Below are 17,260 nucleotides of genomic sequence, written 5' to 3'. Positions count from 1 at the left end.
GATATACAAGCTCTCAGCGCGGCACCGAGTGCCGCGCTGCGAGCTTGTAGATCTGCTATTTTTGAAAAATCTTGAACATTTGTGCAAGTCTTTGACATTTCAAATCCTTCTAAGGTTGTTTTGAAAAAAATAAATAAAAAAAATATATGTTTCTATGTCAGTGGTGCTCAAACATTTTCATGTGAAAGACCCCCAAAATGATATATATTTGGCCACGGACCCCCATCTCAAAATATTTAGTTCCAGGGGCAAAATTTGAGTTACAAATGTTTGCTTAAAAATACATATATTCAAACATTTGCACACAAAATAGCAGATCTGAAAGCTTGTGAGCTTGTATATCTGCTATTTTTCAATAGCTAAAATATAACCCTAGTAACTGAGTCCCACTTTTCCCCCCCTTGTGACGCCCCAGCATGCAGGCCTTGTGTAGAGCTGGCAGCAATGGGTCAAATGCCCATTCGCTAATGTTGTATCATGGACAACCGTTAAGGGGTGTATCTGACCATATGCGAGAGTATTTGTCCGATAAAGAAACCTGCCATCGAGCAAAATTGATGCAACTCTTTGATGGAGAGAAAAGCCATGCAATATCCTCTATTCATTCATGCTGTGATTTCTGTGCTTCATCATGTGAATGCGATCCTATGTGTGATGGAAAACCCAGATTAAACGGTTTACAGGAAAGGAGCTAGCTAGCAGACAACAAACTGTTAGCGAGAGGCAAAAAAGATTATTGATTGCAAAGTTGGAGGATATGGTACATGATTTGAACCAACCAAGGGTTTTGTGGTGGGTTGGCTGTGTACAGCACAGTGTACAGCACAGACGACACACACACACATGCACACGCACACACAAAGTGAAAGGCTGTGAGCTTGTAGATCTGATATTCTTGATAGCCAGCGTATTAATGTATAAAGTGGTGGTTAGAATGACAGAACTGGGCTGCTAGTGTAGCGGTCCAGGAACCACGCTGCTAATTCATCCTGACAGTGTGTCGCGGGTTTGAGTCCTGATGACCTTTGCTGAGTGTCCCCATCTCTCTCTCCACATTCAGTCAGTCTACTGTTCACTATCAATAAAGACAGATATAAAAATCATGATCATCATGATTGTCATTGTGATGCTGTTAAATAATGTACTGTGTCCCATTATGTTACGTCCCCATCTAGGGGAAAAAGGGAATGTAACATGAATTGGGGAATGAAACCTGTTTTTATTAAATTATTATAAATGATTAGTTATTATAAATTAAATTATATATTTACAAGAAGTGAATTTGAAAACACTACAAAATCATAAGACACACGGAGCAACTCAGTGATGATTGGCAGCTAGCAATCAGGACATAGACAGCACCTGGAAGTGAATACTCAATCTCACATGCATGCACACCCCCCCCCCCCCCCCCCCCCCCCACACACACACACACACACACACACACACACACACACACACACACACACACACACACACACACACACACTGACAAACACTCCACTGCATACTCACATCCGCAAGTTTTAAGTACACTATGACTAAAATGAAAGAATAGTCAGTTTAAAAGCATAATATGATTAAGTATATAAGTTATTGTCTGTGGTTAAATTAAACGTTAAATAGCTTTATATTATGATAGTACTCATTGCTATGGAGTGTTTAATCAGTAACAGGGGTCTCCCTGTCTCTCCAGCTCTAAACAGAAAATATTTTTTCAGGTTGAGATGCAAATTGTATCCAATCAGGATAGAGAACTCTGTCAGGAGGATGCAGATTAAATAACAGAGACAGGGAGAACCACATATAGCAATAAGTGTTGCTGTATTGTTCACGGTAGTTATTAAGGGGTAGGCATGCATTGTTTGCTGTAGTTGTTATGGTTATACTACAACAGTTAGAGATGAACCACATATTTGATGGAACATTTCTGTTACGATACATAACACAAATAAAAATACTTGTAATGGCTCGAACACACTGCCTGAATTTTTGAGCCGATTGTGCTGTCGCCGACCATTTTTGGCGCTCACCGACAAAAACGGCGTTCTGATTCGAGATCGGACGTTGCTCGCAGATCGTTGTGTATGAAAGACTCTGCGAGGAGGACCGTGCACGATTCCAGCGCTCGCCGACAGCTTCCCGAGCGTTTCTAGATAGACCTAATAGGCTAATAGGAGCTTTGATTGTCACTGTCACAGTGCAGTGCGCACCCATCTCTCTCTCTCTCTCTCTCTCTCTCTTTCTCTCTCTCTCTCTCTCTCTCTCTGTCAAATGGAGACGCACGGAGCGACGCGCGTTGAGAGAAAGAAAGGGAGAGAGGTGGGGGGAGAGACAGTAGACAGACAGATATACGTTTATTGCCGATGTTTTAATTAGTTTGGCCGCCCGTATACTGCAGCCATGTATTTAAATAGCCTACCGGCGGGTTGAAGATCAAGAATTTAACATGAGGAGAGCTGGAGACTGCATGGAGAGCGCATTATTACGCAGCGGACCGTCGATCACTATATTGCTGTTTCATGACTTTCATCATAATAATATAGGCTAGATGCTGTTTCATAGCATTATAAAACCAATGCATCTCACAATATGTTGATAAAACCGCAGCAGCAGCATGGCTGGTGTTATTATGAAAACATCGAACAGGTGCGAGTGCGCTGTGTGTGTGTGTGTGTGTGTGTGTGTGTGTGTGTGTGTGTGTGTGTGTGTGTGTGTGTGTGTGTGTGTGTGTGTGAGACACGCAGGCACGCACACACAGCAAGAGAGGAAAACCATTTACGCCCGCAATTAGAATAAAAACAAATGTAATGTTGGCTATATCATCGGGGATGCATCCTGCCTGGTGAAATATCTGGCAGTGTGTGACCCCTTGTCGGTGATCTGTCGGTGATCAATCTTGTCGGCGAAAACCACAACGAGCCGATTTCAAGAAAGCCACTTGTGCAGTGTGAAATACTCTAATGATCTGATGCCTCGCCGACCACGCAAAATTGTACAGTGTGTTCGAGCCATAACAGTGAAACTTGTTTATATACTTTATTCACAGTTCAAAACAAGGTGAACAGCAAACATATCAGAAAAAAGGGGGAGAAAAAGTACAAAACAAAATAATATACAAGATAATGACAACAGAGAATGGTTTACGGTTTAGCCGTTTTTCCAGAGATTAGAAGAGAAACAAATGAAGTGAGTGAATGTGTGCGTTGTTCCTCCTCATATGTACTATAAATGTCTATAATCAGTAACATGTGGGTGATAGCCTAGTTCAAATCAAATGTGGTTTCATTCAAATGCAGTCAAAGGCTGCAGCTTATAATGCAAGCATTGGGATTGCAATCATATATGATTATGGCCATGCATGCACTTGGACATTTCTTACTCTTTTGGTCTCACTGCTTAACACGTCTTGCACTGATCTTAAAGGGAATGGCAGCTGATACTCTGATTGGTTTGATTAAATTAACACCCAAACACTCAGGGCCGTTTTACCAAGATGCACCTTGATGTGCACATTACAGCAACCATAGTCGCAAAATGGAATTGGTCACACCTCCACAAGACCTGGCATTAATTATAACGTCCATAATAGCGCCCTATTAATCCTCAGTAACTTGACCAAGGATTTGCCACCAACTCTAGCTAAAGGGGTTGTCCTTATGTTTTCTTTCAAAATGTTTATCGATTTAATCTTTTTATTGTGATTTTTTTGTAACTGTACATGCAAAGGGCTTTCCCCCTGCATGAGATTGTGTGTTTTAGATTACCCTTTTAAACAAAGCCTTTACCCCAAACTGGATACAAGCGGAGTGTTTTCTCCCCCAATATGTGTCCGAGGCTGGTGGAAACGGCCAAATGTCGGCAATTTTACAAGGCAGAAAATGCGAAAATAAGATTGATTTAACATTTTCTTTGTTTTTCGTTTTTGTATATAATTAACAGTTTGAATATAGAAGAGGGTTTTCATTCCATAAGATAGCTTTGTTAAGGTCGGTATATGGCAACATTAGTGTAGCAAAGTTGCCTTCTTTGGGAGAGTTTTACTGCTGTTTTAGGAGGCGGAGAATGGAGCTCTTTAGATTTGCATAGCGATTTCACGGGAGCACGATTGGTTTAAGGAATGCATTGTCTTGTATTTCAGCACGCCCATACAGCGTGCTATCTGCTTGTAAACAGTCTACACAGTAACTAACTTCATTTCGCTAATGTTAATGGTTTGCTGAAGACAGTATTCTGGAAGGATGTATTTTTTTTATGTATACATCGGGATCTCAGTCGCTCTCGGACACACAAAGAAAACGTGGAAAATCGAAGCAGCATGTTGAAATCGCTATGTCATCATGAGTCCTTGTGCTGGCATTACAGGCGACACGCTCACTCGTCTGTAGTGAAAATAAAAGATACAGTTTCGCTACTCACCAAAACAAAGACGGATTTGGGGAGTTGAAAGCCTACTTTACTTAGTGGGAACACTCAGAGTTCCCAACATCGCGTCTAAAATGTGGTCAATGGACATTTCTATTGACAAGATCTGTAGAGGGCGGTGTGGAGTAACTAAAACCTCCGGTGAAAAAGTTTATTCTCTGGTAAAAAAAAGTGTATTAAAGTGTATTTTAGACGTGAGGTGGGGGTTTCAGAGTGTTCCCACTAAGTAAAGTAGGCTTCCATCACCCTTATTCCGTCTTTGTTTTGTTGAGTAACGAACCGTATTTTATGTTTATTACATGCAGACGAGAGGGTGCTTTCCTTTCCTGCCTCGTAAGGGCTCATTGGTGACATAGCGTCAAGCGTCTCCTTGTTTCACTGGCTTTTAGCATTAAACTGCTGAGAGACTCTGAACTCACTTACTCAGCGTTTACATTACAAATCATAGTAGGCTTCTGCTTAACACAGTAGCCTACGACCAGGAAGAAGGGAGAAAAAGAAAAGAAAAGCTGCATTCTCTGTCCTGCGGGAAAAAACACAGATCTTCTCGTAATGGACAGCGTATCTCATATCTCAGCCTCTCGTCTGCTGCAGCCCATGAACGTTTCTCCGTTCTGTGTCCGAGCTAGAGTGCCCTAAAAAGTGTGTTTTGCAAGCCCGCCCGCCGCTTCCCACGTTCTTACTACAAAACGTGCTGCAAAAGTGCTCTGTGTTGCTAATGCTCCCAAGAAAGAAAACGTGTAAATCCATTGATCCAAACTGTAGAAGACCGTGCTTCACTGCTTCTGCTTTAGCTGTCTGCTTTATAGTCCAGTAATTTTAGGCCAAAATTAGGCTAAATCTAAAACAAATTGCAATAGTAGCAAACTCAACTGATTTTGTATCCTCAATATCCACCAGTGAGAGAAAAAAAGTCCCAAGGAATCCCATCAGGGGAAAGTTTTGAAAACAACCTACCTACCTTCACTAGTAAGTACTATTGCAATTTGTTTTAGGTTTTTTCATATAATGACTGGACTATTTGCAGCAGATGCTCCGCAAGCTTCGTGGCCGACGTTAAAGAGTACACTGTAAACACTTTCTTTTGTAATAGACTATTTTTTACACTGTAAACACTTTTTCTTTTGTAATACACTATTTTAGTGAAAAATAAAAACTACAAAAAGGAGAAAATGACAGGATGAGCATATAAGGAGGGGAGGAGGTAGAAAAGACCACTGGCTACTATTTCTGACATGGCTGCAAGCACTATAGCACAATATATTACCACAGGTCTACTACTAAATAGTAGTTTTAAATAATTGTAGTGGAATAAAAGTACATTTGAAGTTGACAGCTATACCACTGTGGGTGTGGTTTGACTTGGGGGGAGTGATTTAGGGGTGTAGGTAAGTACCTATTGTCCCTCCCATTGTCACACCCACTTATGGCTACCTAGAGGTGTCAATGTTCCTGGCATTCAAATGGCTTTTTAAGCACTTTGGGGTTTATGGTGCAACAAGTTTAAAATGTCCATAACTTCTTCAAATATGCTCCAATTTCAACAAATGATACATCATATGAAAGCTTAGATTCTGTACTTGGATAATCTGTACAAAAAAGAAAAATGACCAATGCAGACATAAGGAACAAAGTACCAGACCCAGTCACATATGAGACCTCATGTTTACTTTTATAGCTTGCATTTGATTACAGCCTTTACCAAAATCTATACATGTAAAAGGCTTTACCCTGTATGAGTTCTTGTGTGTTTTTTCAGATGGCTGCTCTGACCAAAAGCTTTACCACAAACTGTACAAATAAAGGGTTTTTCCCCTGTATGAGTTCTCATGTGTGCTTTTAAATCACTACTGTGAACACAGCCTTTACCACAAACTGTACAAGTAAAGGGCCTTTCCCCAGTATGAGTCCTCATGTGTACTTTTAGCTCATGACTTTGACTACAAGCTTTACCACAAACTGTACAAGTAAATGGTTTTTCCCCTGTATGAGTTCTCATGTGTACTTTTAACTCACCACTTTGACTACAGCCTTTACCACAAACAGTACAAGAAAAGGGTTTTTCCCCTGTATGCGTTCTCATGTGTGCTTTTAAATTATCACTTCGACACCAGCCTTTACCACAAATAGTACAAGTAAAGGGTTTTTCCCCTGTATGAGTCCTCATGTGTACTTTTAAATGAACACTCTGACCCCAGCCTTTACCACAAACTGTGCAAGTAAAGGGCTTGTCTCCTGTATGAGTCCTCATGTGTACTTTTAAATCACCACTTTGAACACAGCCTTTACCACAAACTGTACAAGTAAAGGGCTTTTCCCCTGTATGAGTCATCATGTGTGTTTTTAAATGAACACTTTGACCGTAGCCTTTACCACAAAGAGTACAAGTAAAAGGCTTTTCCCCTGTATGAACAACTGTGTGCCTCTTCAGACTTACCTTGTGCTTAAACATTTTGCCACACTCTGTACAACTAAAATCTTTCTTCCCTGTGTGGCTCTGCGTGGAGTGAGTTTGTTTTGACGATGGCAGGTCCTGGGACAGCTTTTGGCTTACAGACAATGTTTGTCCTTCCACATCTTGTGTCTTGTGTGAATCCAATGTGTTTACCACCGACTGACCTTCCCTGGTCTCCTCCGGCTCATCACGGTCTTCAGAGATGTCAGATTGAGAACAGTGTGGAGAGAGGAGCTGGTCACCACTAGTTGGTTGTGATGTTCCACAGTCCTCTACATCAGCTTGTGTTTTCATGTGTTCAGTTGAGGTGCTGGCTACAGCCTCTGTCTCTCTGTTTTCATCATCACCTTCACTTTTCACTGCTAGTAATGTCAATGTTGATCCATCAGCCTCCTCTTGTAGTAGCTCCTCCTGTTCCTCTTTAATCTGTGGAGGTTGTGGTTCCTCCTGATGTTCAGGGAAAAGCTCCTCTTTACACACAGGGAGGGGAACAGAGTCTAGGGAAGAATAAAAAGATAGAATGAGAGAAAAAACACGAATGGTTTGAACTTTACATTACTCCATGCAGTGTTTCCTCTGTTTCATAGCTTTGGTAGTTGGGAAAACCTCAGCTGTAAATATGTTTTCCATTTCCACACCTTACAGTCTATTCGCATTCATTAAAAGATGCCAACATTCAAATTTAGAGAAATAGCATGACACGTACTGTTATCCAGGTGGTTTTCAGGTTCCTGTTTAACAGAAACACTCCAACTCATCTTCACCTTCAGGCTGGATTCTGCACACTGGTCTGCAATGAAGGAATATGATGAATATGAATATGAAAAAGGACTCAAATAATTAAGGACTTTAATATGGGGAAGTGCTCTATAATTTATTACTGACGATAGTTTTCACACCCATACTTGTGTATTTATATGAAAAGTGGGTTGACCATCTCTCGCAGTTCGTAGAGAGCAACATTGTATTTTATTTAAGGCCTTGTGTGGCTCATCGGGAGCAGATAGAGGTTCAGCGTTGAGAGGCAGTTACGTGTGTGTCACCGGACAAGGACGCATTGACTGCATGCACAGCAGCCATATTAGAAATAAACTGGGCCTCTTCCTTACTTTCTTCACAGGTGTTAGCAATGATAGTGAGGGACGCAACGCGAGTGATGACATCTCATTAAAATACATTTGTTTCAATGGAACGTCCAGACCTACCGTGAGTGACAATGCGTCATGCGGCGACGTCGTCCACCCCTCCTGTTTTCGCTGGCGGAGCTTCTATTTGAGTGAGGTTTCGCGGCGACGTCCATAGAGGTAAATGGCCATGTCCCGCCCCCCAAACACTTTATATTACGATGTATTTATTTGATTGGTTCAGGCTACGTCATAACGCAATGGCCAACACTCCATTAGCGGACAGTATTTTGTGGGACATCGTGTTGCGACGCTCGCTCTTGTGCTGTGCGGATGAGGTGTTAGGGTGTTGATATTGTGCATGTTGGCTCACTGGAAACACTCTGCTACACCAGTGGGCCTCAAGGTGTGGTCCAGGGACCCTGGTTCCTTGAGGGGGTTCCAAATGGCCCCTTACGGGTGTCTTAGTCTGGGGGTGTACAAATGGAACCAAATCAACCCATAAGGGTTCATTTGGTTCCATTTGTACACTCTCATAATAATAATTTGTCCTAAGAATTAAGGGTAACCTAAATGCTCAACGCAAAACACACTCTACCCAATTCTTTCTGCAGATGGAAGAGGTTTCTGAGGTTTCTGAATAAGGTTAGGTATAAGCATTGTTTTAAGGAAGTTACATTAAGGAATATGGTTTGGTTTAGACCTAGTTTTACTAAGGTTAAGTTTAGGAATAAGTTTAGGCATGACATTTAGACACTGCTTCACTGAGGTCAAGTTTATGAATAAGGTTAAGTTTAGGCATTGTTTTACTGAGGTCAAGTTTAGGAATATGGTTTAGTCTAGACCTAGTTTTGCCATGTTTAGGAATACCTGGTGGTGACAGTTCCAAGGTTGCCAGATTCATACTCGGGCGAGAGTGTTTCAGGCATGCAAACTTGTAGCTTTTCGACGAAAATCGCCGCTTTGAATCCAAATTAATCGTTTGTATGATTTTTTTCAGATTCGATGAAAAAATATTTAGGGGGGGTGGGGGGTGTCGTGTCATCTAGGCTGCGTTGAGCAGCAGTTAGAAGAGGAGCACTTTTTTCTCTTCTTGGCTCCGTCCGTTTTGTCAGTGCAGTAGTGGTGAAGGTGGATGGGGAATATGGTTGTTTTATTTTTGAACAAATCAAGCGCTCGCTTTCTCTTGCCTGTGACGTCAACACCCATGCTTGACTCTGTCCAGTGCCCTGCAGCCGTGCAGCGCTGAGCGAAGCGCTCAGACAGCAGCCAGTGAATACACAGCCACAGACGGAGCGGAGAGTTCAAATGGAGCACATAGTAAATAAACTTCGCTAGTTTGTCGTTGATAGTGTGGTGTAGTTGTGGATTGGACTTTTTTAATTTGCTTGCTTCGCGATGCGGTCGCTATTCTGCATCGATGCGGTGACGTGACATAATCGATTATAGCCTACGTTTGTTTATTTTCCTCAACGGTGATCCGATAGCTTAGCTACATGCTAACGCTAAATCAACGCTATCATGGCGTTCCATCTGCCTCTTATTAGACAGAACAGATATTTCTCGCATTTATTATAAGATGAGGCAGAGAGAGAGAGAGAAAAAGAATGATGCAGAGTCACAGACAGTTCTCTAAGCGGAGAATACAATAATCATCTGTGATTTTACAACACTGTGTCCCAAGCACTGGGTTGGGACCCATTTGAGGGTCGCGAAAACATTTTTATGGGTCTTAATGTTTGGTTTACTTCATTTAGTTTTGTATCATTAAATAATAAATAAAATAAAAATCTCAAAAATGATCTTAGAAAACACAGGCCTATTTAAGAAGTACTGAAAATAGCCGATCTACACGCTCACAGCGTGCATTGCGTCTTCGTCTATGCCTGTCTATTAAAGACAAGTACCTAAATATTATAGGACAGGGGTCCTCAATAGGCGGACCGCGGTCCATGTCCGGACCGCGGGGCACCTCCGACCGGACCGCGGCACATTACTGAGAAATCTCCGCACAGTTGTATCGGACTGACTGTGTGTGATGTGTGTTTGTGTGTGTGTGTGTGTGGGTGTGTGTATGTGCTCATTCGCTCAAACACATACACAGGCTCACAAGACACACCCCTCCGCCAATTTGCAAGCCCACAAAGCGTCGCGGATGCAACGTGCTGTGGGCTTGCAGATCAAAGGTTTTCCTTCCCTCCGACGTCTGCTCTGCAGCTGCTCCCCCCTCCCCTCCCCTCTCCACACACTCATGCCGCTCGCTGCCAGAAAGAAGTTGCTAAAACCTCTTGGAAATCATTGCTCCCACTGGATTAATAACTTAGAGATCTTCTACCTTTGGCTGTTCAATTGGAGAGGACAACAGCAACACATTAATATCCACGATGTAAGGCTCCTGGCTCCAACTGCTTGCATAAACGAGAAATGGTCGCGATGCGTGATCATGCGTCTTTAACAATGTGATGTGTCGTCGCATATTATTGCCAGCTATCCTAGGCTGTGTTAGGTTAATAACTATGACTCGTTGACCGTGATTTGACCGGTCATTTGACATAGGCAATCAGCACAGTCTGGCTTGTGCAGTACGTGTGTCAACTGAATGTCAAGTAATCCTCTCCCCCTCACGCTAAGTTCCACTTTATTTTCCATTCTGAACGACAAGCCTAATATTGGTATTGCATTTAGGCTCGTTAGTTTCCAATAATTAAACTATAAGCCAGTGTTTTATTGCTACACAATAAATGGTAAATAATGTAGCCTACTCTACATGCATAAATAATTATCCATCCATCCATCCATCCATCCATTCATCTTCAACCGCTTATCCGGCATCGGGTAGCAGGGGTAACAGTTCCAACTGAGATTTCCAAAGTTCCTTAATAATAGTAATAATAATAATTAAAATAAACAATTCTAATGATTATAATAAACATACATACATACAGTACATACTGTATACATGTATCCGCCTTTTTTCGCCTTCGCCTTTTTTTCGGACCCGGACCCGTTTAAAAAAAAAAATAATAATCTGGACCTTCAAGATTTGTATTTGAGGACCCCTGTTATAGGATATTCCTAACTATATCTGTAGGCTATATTATATTTTTATTGTAGATTTTATTTTCTTCATTACATCTAGAACAATCGGTGGTAGGCAACAAGTCCAATTTTGCTTTATGTATTGTATATGAGTAAGTCACTGTTTTACCCAGTTAGAATCGTGCAAATTCACCCGACCCGACCCAGAAAAGGTCCAAAATTTCACGCCGCGCATAGCGTGGCGCACATTTTTGCCCCAAGAAAAGTTGTCACCTTTTTTCACCTTGGGGCTGTTTGCATGTCTGGTTTTTAAGAATAAGGTTAGGCTTAGGTATAGTTTTACCGAGGTTACATTTATGAATAAGGTTATGTTTGGGCATAGATAGTTTTACTGAGGTTACGTTCAGGAATACCTGGTGGTGACTTTTCTGAGGTTGCCGGATGTATACCCGGGGCGAGTGTGTTCTAGGGCTTGCGTTCTTGTATTCAATTATAAAACATCCTGTACCTATGCTGTACAACTTTACTATAGGATTAAGCCACAGGAAATAAAACAGTACATCTATAATGTACAACTTAACAGCAGGTTGTAAAGTAAATAAAACAGTACATACCTATCCTGTACAACTTTACAACAGGTTGCATCTTTGCATCAAACAGTCCACGTCCCTTGTCCATCTCTTGCAGTTCCTCTGACAACGATGAATATGTTTGGGAGGCCATCTCTCTAGACTCTGTAGACCTCTCCCTGTGGTGCTCTGTGGAAATCACCAGTAGAAAGAACTTTTGGTTATCATTCAGCAACCGTATATTATACCATGACGTAATCAAATCAAACTATAGGCTATTTCAAAATAGCCGATCTACAAGCTCACAACCGCAACCACTATAATTTACAAGCAACTTTATACCAGAAAACCACGGGCCGGTGACTGTGTGTCTATTTGAGGATCCACTATTTTCATCATTACGCGAACCTTTGGCTGAGTCGCCCACTTTAACACGCTAAGGGACCTAATAATTAACTCTAAAAAGTTATAGCCTACTAAATAAAAACAATTCGTTGGAATTGCATCATGTCCATTATGCATAGGCTGCAGGCATAGGGTTCTTTTGGTTACCGCGTATCCACATTGAATAAGCCTATGTCATTTTTTGATAGATTATTTTTTTTTTTTAAATGTGTTGGCAAATGATAGACAGAATGGGCACATACGTATAATTTAACTTGATGTTTGGCACAACTGAAATTGATTTTGTATGAAGAATAAAGCATTAATCCGATCGATGGCCATTTCAGAGTGCAGTACACCTCCCCAGCCGATGTAGAAATCTTGATATTTCGATTGTTAGTTGTTTCGATATATGGGTCAGTGACGTGACGGCCCAAAAAATGTGTTTTTAAAAAAACTTTAAATTGCAGGCATAAAAGTTATTTACTTTTGTTCTACTCACTCTCAACCTTATGGAAATACATTTTGTTTTTAGATATTTTATTGGAATCAGACTTTATTCAGCAGTTTGTTGTACTTGTGCCTAAAATCGTCATATGGTGTGACATGAAAATAATTGTTCATAAAATGAAAATGGAGTACATCTTTCTTAAGTTACTCACTTTATCAAAGTCCTTTATCATAACTAACCAGTGATCCACTATAGTTTTTTGAAAATTAATTATATCTGTATATTTTTTTCATAATCGACACTCTGTGTGAGGCCCATGTTCATGATCTTACAACATATTTTAAATGTATTCTGTCAAAACCTTCTCTAAAATTACACAAATATTTGTGACTCTTCCTGATAATATTCTCTATGTAATCCATACTTTTTTTTTTGGTTTAATCATTAATAAAGGTATGATTTTTCACTATTTGGAATGTCACACCAAATGATTTAGTGTCACACCGTATGATCATATCTTCATGTGTCAAAGCAAACTGTGTTTTAACCTACCTATTAGTGAGTACTGAACTTTACTGATTGATTAAACAATTACCCAGGATAACATGGCCTTAATATTTCTGAACAGGATATTATTGTAGGGCTTTAACATGGGATAAGAAAGAATTGTAGTAGTAGATGGATGATGAGGATGTGCACAGGAATGCTACGCACACCTAAGTCTTCTGCCGGCCCACGGCAGAAGGATCCTAAAGAGACAATAAGGCGCATAGCCACACTTGGAGCCAAGGCAACATTTATGAAACAGAACTCAGCATTCAGGTAAATTGTTTTTTTCCGAAGTCTCCTGAACTTGAACACAGCATTTTGTGTTGAACAAATGTAATTAGGAATCATGGCATTACACCACATCTCCACTAGCTAAAGAGTGCTGGGTTGCGCAACTCCGAAAATAGCTGATCTACAAGCTCTCGCAGCACAACGTGTTGAGAGCTTGTAGATCAGCTATTTTCGCTAGTTTTGTCTCGGGTTCTACCTTAACACTGTCCACTGTCCAGTCCAGTGAGTGAAAGTACAAAAGTATTAGATCAGATTAGATTATACATTTAGACTGTATTGTACATCAGCCAGTCGTATTTGGTGAGGGTAGCAAACCAGCTGCCTTGTTGCGGTTCTGCTATGCCACAGACAACCTCCTGCTCTTCGTAGAAAATGCAGTCTCGCCCCTTTGGCTCCTCTCTCCTTGCTGGGTCATTGTTTCGTTTCTCCCTGTACTTTCTCGTTCTCTCAGCACTTGTCATTTTCCAGCTGACAAAAGAAAATGGAATGTATAGTTTAAGACAAAGAGAAAATATTGTTTAGATTGAAACAATATGTTAAGGTTTCTGTGAAGGGGTTTCTGCTCTGTCTGATGAATTTGAAGTATCACTGAATGAAGCTAAATTACATTTTATGTAAAAATGTTTAAAACAAATGTTTAAATGTACAAAAGAAACATTGAACTTTGTTATTTATTGTTATATCTGTAGTTAAATACAGTATAAATCATATGGTGTGACAATCAAGTCATATGGCGTGACAAGCAGATGTCACACCATTATGATTAAGTGTCACACCATATTACGTTTTCTGCATTTAGGTTTACCTTGAGGCTACTATGTACACATTAGCATGCTAACAGCATGCTAGCTATAACAAAGCAACCTAGATCTACATGGAAATATGACCAAAACTTCAAATAACTTAAGCTTTTTTTAATGAAAAGGTGTCACACCAACAGACATCCAAAGTGGTGAGTTTGTCAAAGTTTCGACAAGATGGCATTTCATGAAAATGTTAAAATCATAACTCACCTCAGACACCTGTCTTGCAGTTGTGCTGGGAGTGCTGAATAGCCTTACAGATGAAGGACCTCTCTAGCCAATAGGTGTCCAAATAATTGCCTGTTTAATTTGTCCAAACTAGTGTCACACCAAATGATTTTGGTTTGGGGGACGAAATGTTTTTGATCAGAAATGACTGAAAACATTATGCTTTGACTTTGAAAAGATATAGGCTCACAAATAGATTTTTTTTTTTTGCCTAAATTCATTTTCAAATGATTTTTAGCAATTATTTTTCTTAGTTTTATTCAAGTTCCCACTTTGAGAAACAAGGTCAGGACAGTCACACCATATGAGTTTTGCCATGTTTGGTTGAAAATTCTGAAGAAATGAGGAATGAAATGTTTTAATCTTGAGTAAGTTCACATAAAGCTTAATGTCCTGCACAATATTCAGAAGGTTTTTGACAAATATATTTTTATTTATACATGTTTGACACCGAGGACAGCGAAAACGTTACGTCACGTCACCCACCCATATATAGTCTGTTTAGGGTTAGGGCAAGAGTTAGGTTTAGGGTTAATGTTAGGGTTTAGGCTTTGGAGTAGCATTCACCAGCGTCCGCAAGTTAGCATTCACTAACTTGGCAGCAGGTTAGCTTCGGACTACTGGGACCTCGAAACAACCCCAACCGATAGCACAGTTGAAACATATGGAGGAAATACGAGGAAAATGGCCACCACTTAACTGTGTTTTAGGAGTGCAAGTCTTTACTGTTACATACAAGTAAGATTTCACAAACAAGTGGATGGATGTGTAAAGATATTTTATTGAAAGAACATTATGCAGCATGAATGACAAACAACATCTTCCTGAAACAACATCTGCCGAGCCAATGGGACTCTAAGTCAGACATCATTTTGTAGGCAGAGGAGAACTTTTGGGGCTAAAAGGCCCCAGTGCCCATGAATCTTTTTACTATTTTTGCTATTTAATTTGTCTTCTCTTTCTTGTTCACATTAAAGTGGTAGAATTATACTTTAGTCGTTATTTTGTCTCTGATCTGTTGAAATAGCAATGGTCACATATTGACAATAAATCTGCTTGGAGGTCCGACTACAAAAAGCCAGATAATCCAGGAAACCATTTAATATGTGTCACCTCACCTGCAGTGTGTAGTGTGGTGTTGTGTGTGTAACAGACATACCTGCAGTGTGTAGTTGGGTGTTGTGTAGTGTCTCCATCTCTCTCTGGAAGAGGTTGCACATGACCTCTGCGGCCGCACGGAGGCGCTCCAACACAAACACTCTGACATCGAGCTTCACACGACAAACATCAACACTTTGTTGCTTTTCCAAAACACACAACATCTCCTCTCCCACCGACGTCATGTGTTCATTTATCTTCAGCCGTACAGACTCCATTTGAAGCATTTTAACTCCTTTTAATATGAGAAGGTTTTCACCACGCGCTGTGTCCCAACCACCATGAAACACCAACACTGAGTGAGACACCGCCGCCGAGCGAGCTACAGCGAGCCCGTCCGAGTTATGTCCTGATAGAGACAGAATAGTACATCTTCGTCCCGTCGACTTTCAGCACCTCCGCGCGGTCCAAGTGAACACAGCGGAGCTCCTTGCCCCCCGGCAACCACCGTTATGCTTAGGCTTAGGTTCGTTGGTAAACGGCAGGTCGCGTCCCGAAACCACCATGAAACACCAACAGTTCCTTTGTTGTGGAAACGCCACGCCAGAAACATTCTACTTCCGGAAGATCCGGCTTCCGAATCAACGTGTTTGGCGCATGCGCAATAATGGATCTTCTTCTTCTTCTTCTTTTTATTTCCGGCAGGCTGTGCAATCTAGTGCAATGCTGCCCTCCACAGGTTGGAAGTTTCTCATTCATAACATATTGATTCCTCATTGCAAACTTAAAATAATGTCTACCCGTGTTCAGTGACTGTGTTCCCAATCCCCATTCCACACATTATCCATTCCTGCTACTGTCCGCTCTGTGTTTGTACTCCTGTACCTGGCTTAAAGTCCTGCTCGCAATTTGGTGTTAGGGGAGTTTCTCACCTGAACTAAGTCAGTGGGTCCCTAGACATGAAAAATCACTGAGGTGCTCGTTCGCCATAGTGGCACGAATGGCACAATGGCCATATCAAATATGGCTGCCATCGGCTATGATTAAAATCCAACTTTTCTGTTTCTGGGTATATATGCACATGCAATACCTCTATTTGGACTAATTGGGGTGTGGGGAATTCATTTCTGTTTTGACCATTTTGGGTGATCTGGACCTCGAAAAGGTCATGGTCAAGGTCATTTTGCTATTCCAAAGACTGTGGCCATAACTTGGCCATTGTTAGGAGTAAAATCAGGTGTAATAGGTCTAAATCAACTAATTCTGACATGTATAATTAATTTCTGACATTGTTTTGACCATTAAGGATCATCTTGCCTTTGAAATATCAATGTCAATGCCATTTTTCAAAAACGATTTTGTTCATTACTTGCACTTTTAAAGTATTTTTTCATAAGTTTGTTTTGTTTATTACAAAATACATACTAGTGAGAAATGCAACAAGTAAACATCCCCTTTAACTTTAAAGTGGGGTTTTAAATGGGTGTTTAAATGAGAAAATAAGACCATTTACGAATAAAAGTGACAAATAAAATCACACAACAAAATCACACACAAAATGAAATAACAATTTCCCTCAAAGTGCACCATATTGTGATTGTGTGCATGCAAGTTGGTATGATGTGTTTTTACAGGATGGATTTGTCATTGTTCCATGGCAAAATATGATGCACAGAACTCCACCAGCAAGGCAGTCATATCGTCGAGTGTCACGCTTCAGATATGGCAGGAGTGTACTTAAGTCAAAGTGCTCCTCCCATCCATCAGAGCTTGACATTGCCTTTTTGAGGCACTTGTCCTTTGGACAAGTATATTTCCCATTAACTTGTCCGGACACAAAAGTC

The 17,260-nt window shown here is 40.8% G+C and overlaps 1 protein-coding gene across 1 annotated transcript in view; it reads right to left on the bottom strand.

The window, feature by feature from the left end:
- The window catches only part of LOC308285053 (complement C1q subcomponent subunit A-like), a 32,632-nt gene extending 16,995 nt beyond the window's left edge, over window positions 1-15,637 (bottom strand). The window contains exon 1 of the mRNA XM_080725771.1: window positions 15,478-15,637. Coding sequence (XP_080581897.1) covers window positions 15,478-15,585 — 108 coding nt within the window. The 5' untranslated portion in view covers window positions 15,586-15,637. The remainder of the gene's footprint in view (window positions 1-15,477) is intronic.
- Between the last annotated feature and the right edge of the window lie 1,623 nt (window positions 15,638-17,260).

The sequence above is a fragment of the Nannobrachium achirus genome, assembly GCF_963921795.1.
Source record: "Nannobrachium achirus genome assembly, chromosome: 1".
Lineage (NCBI taxonomy): Eukaryota > Metazoa > Chordata > Actinopteri > Myctophiformes > Myctophidae > Nannobrachium > Nannobrachium achirus.
The sequence above is the reverse complement of the archived record's forward strand: the minus strand, read 5'-3'. Positions and strand labels throughout refer to the sequence as shown.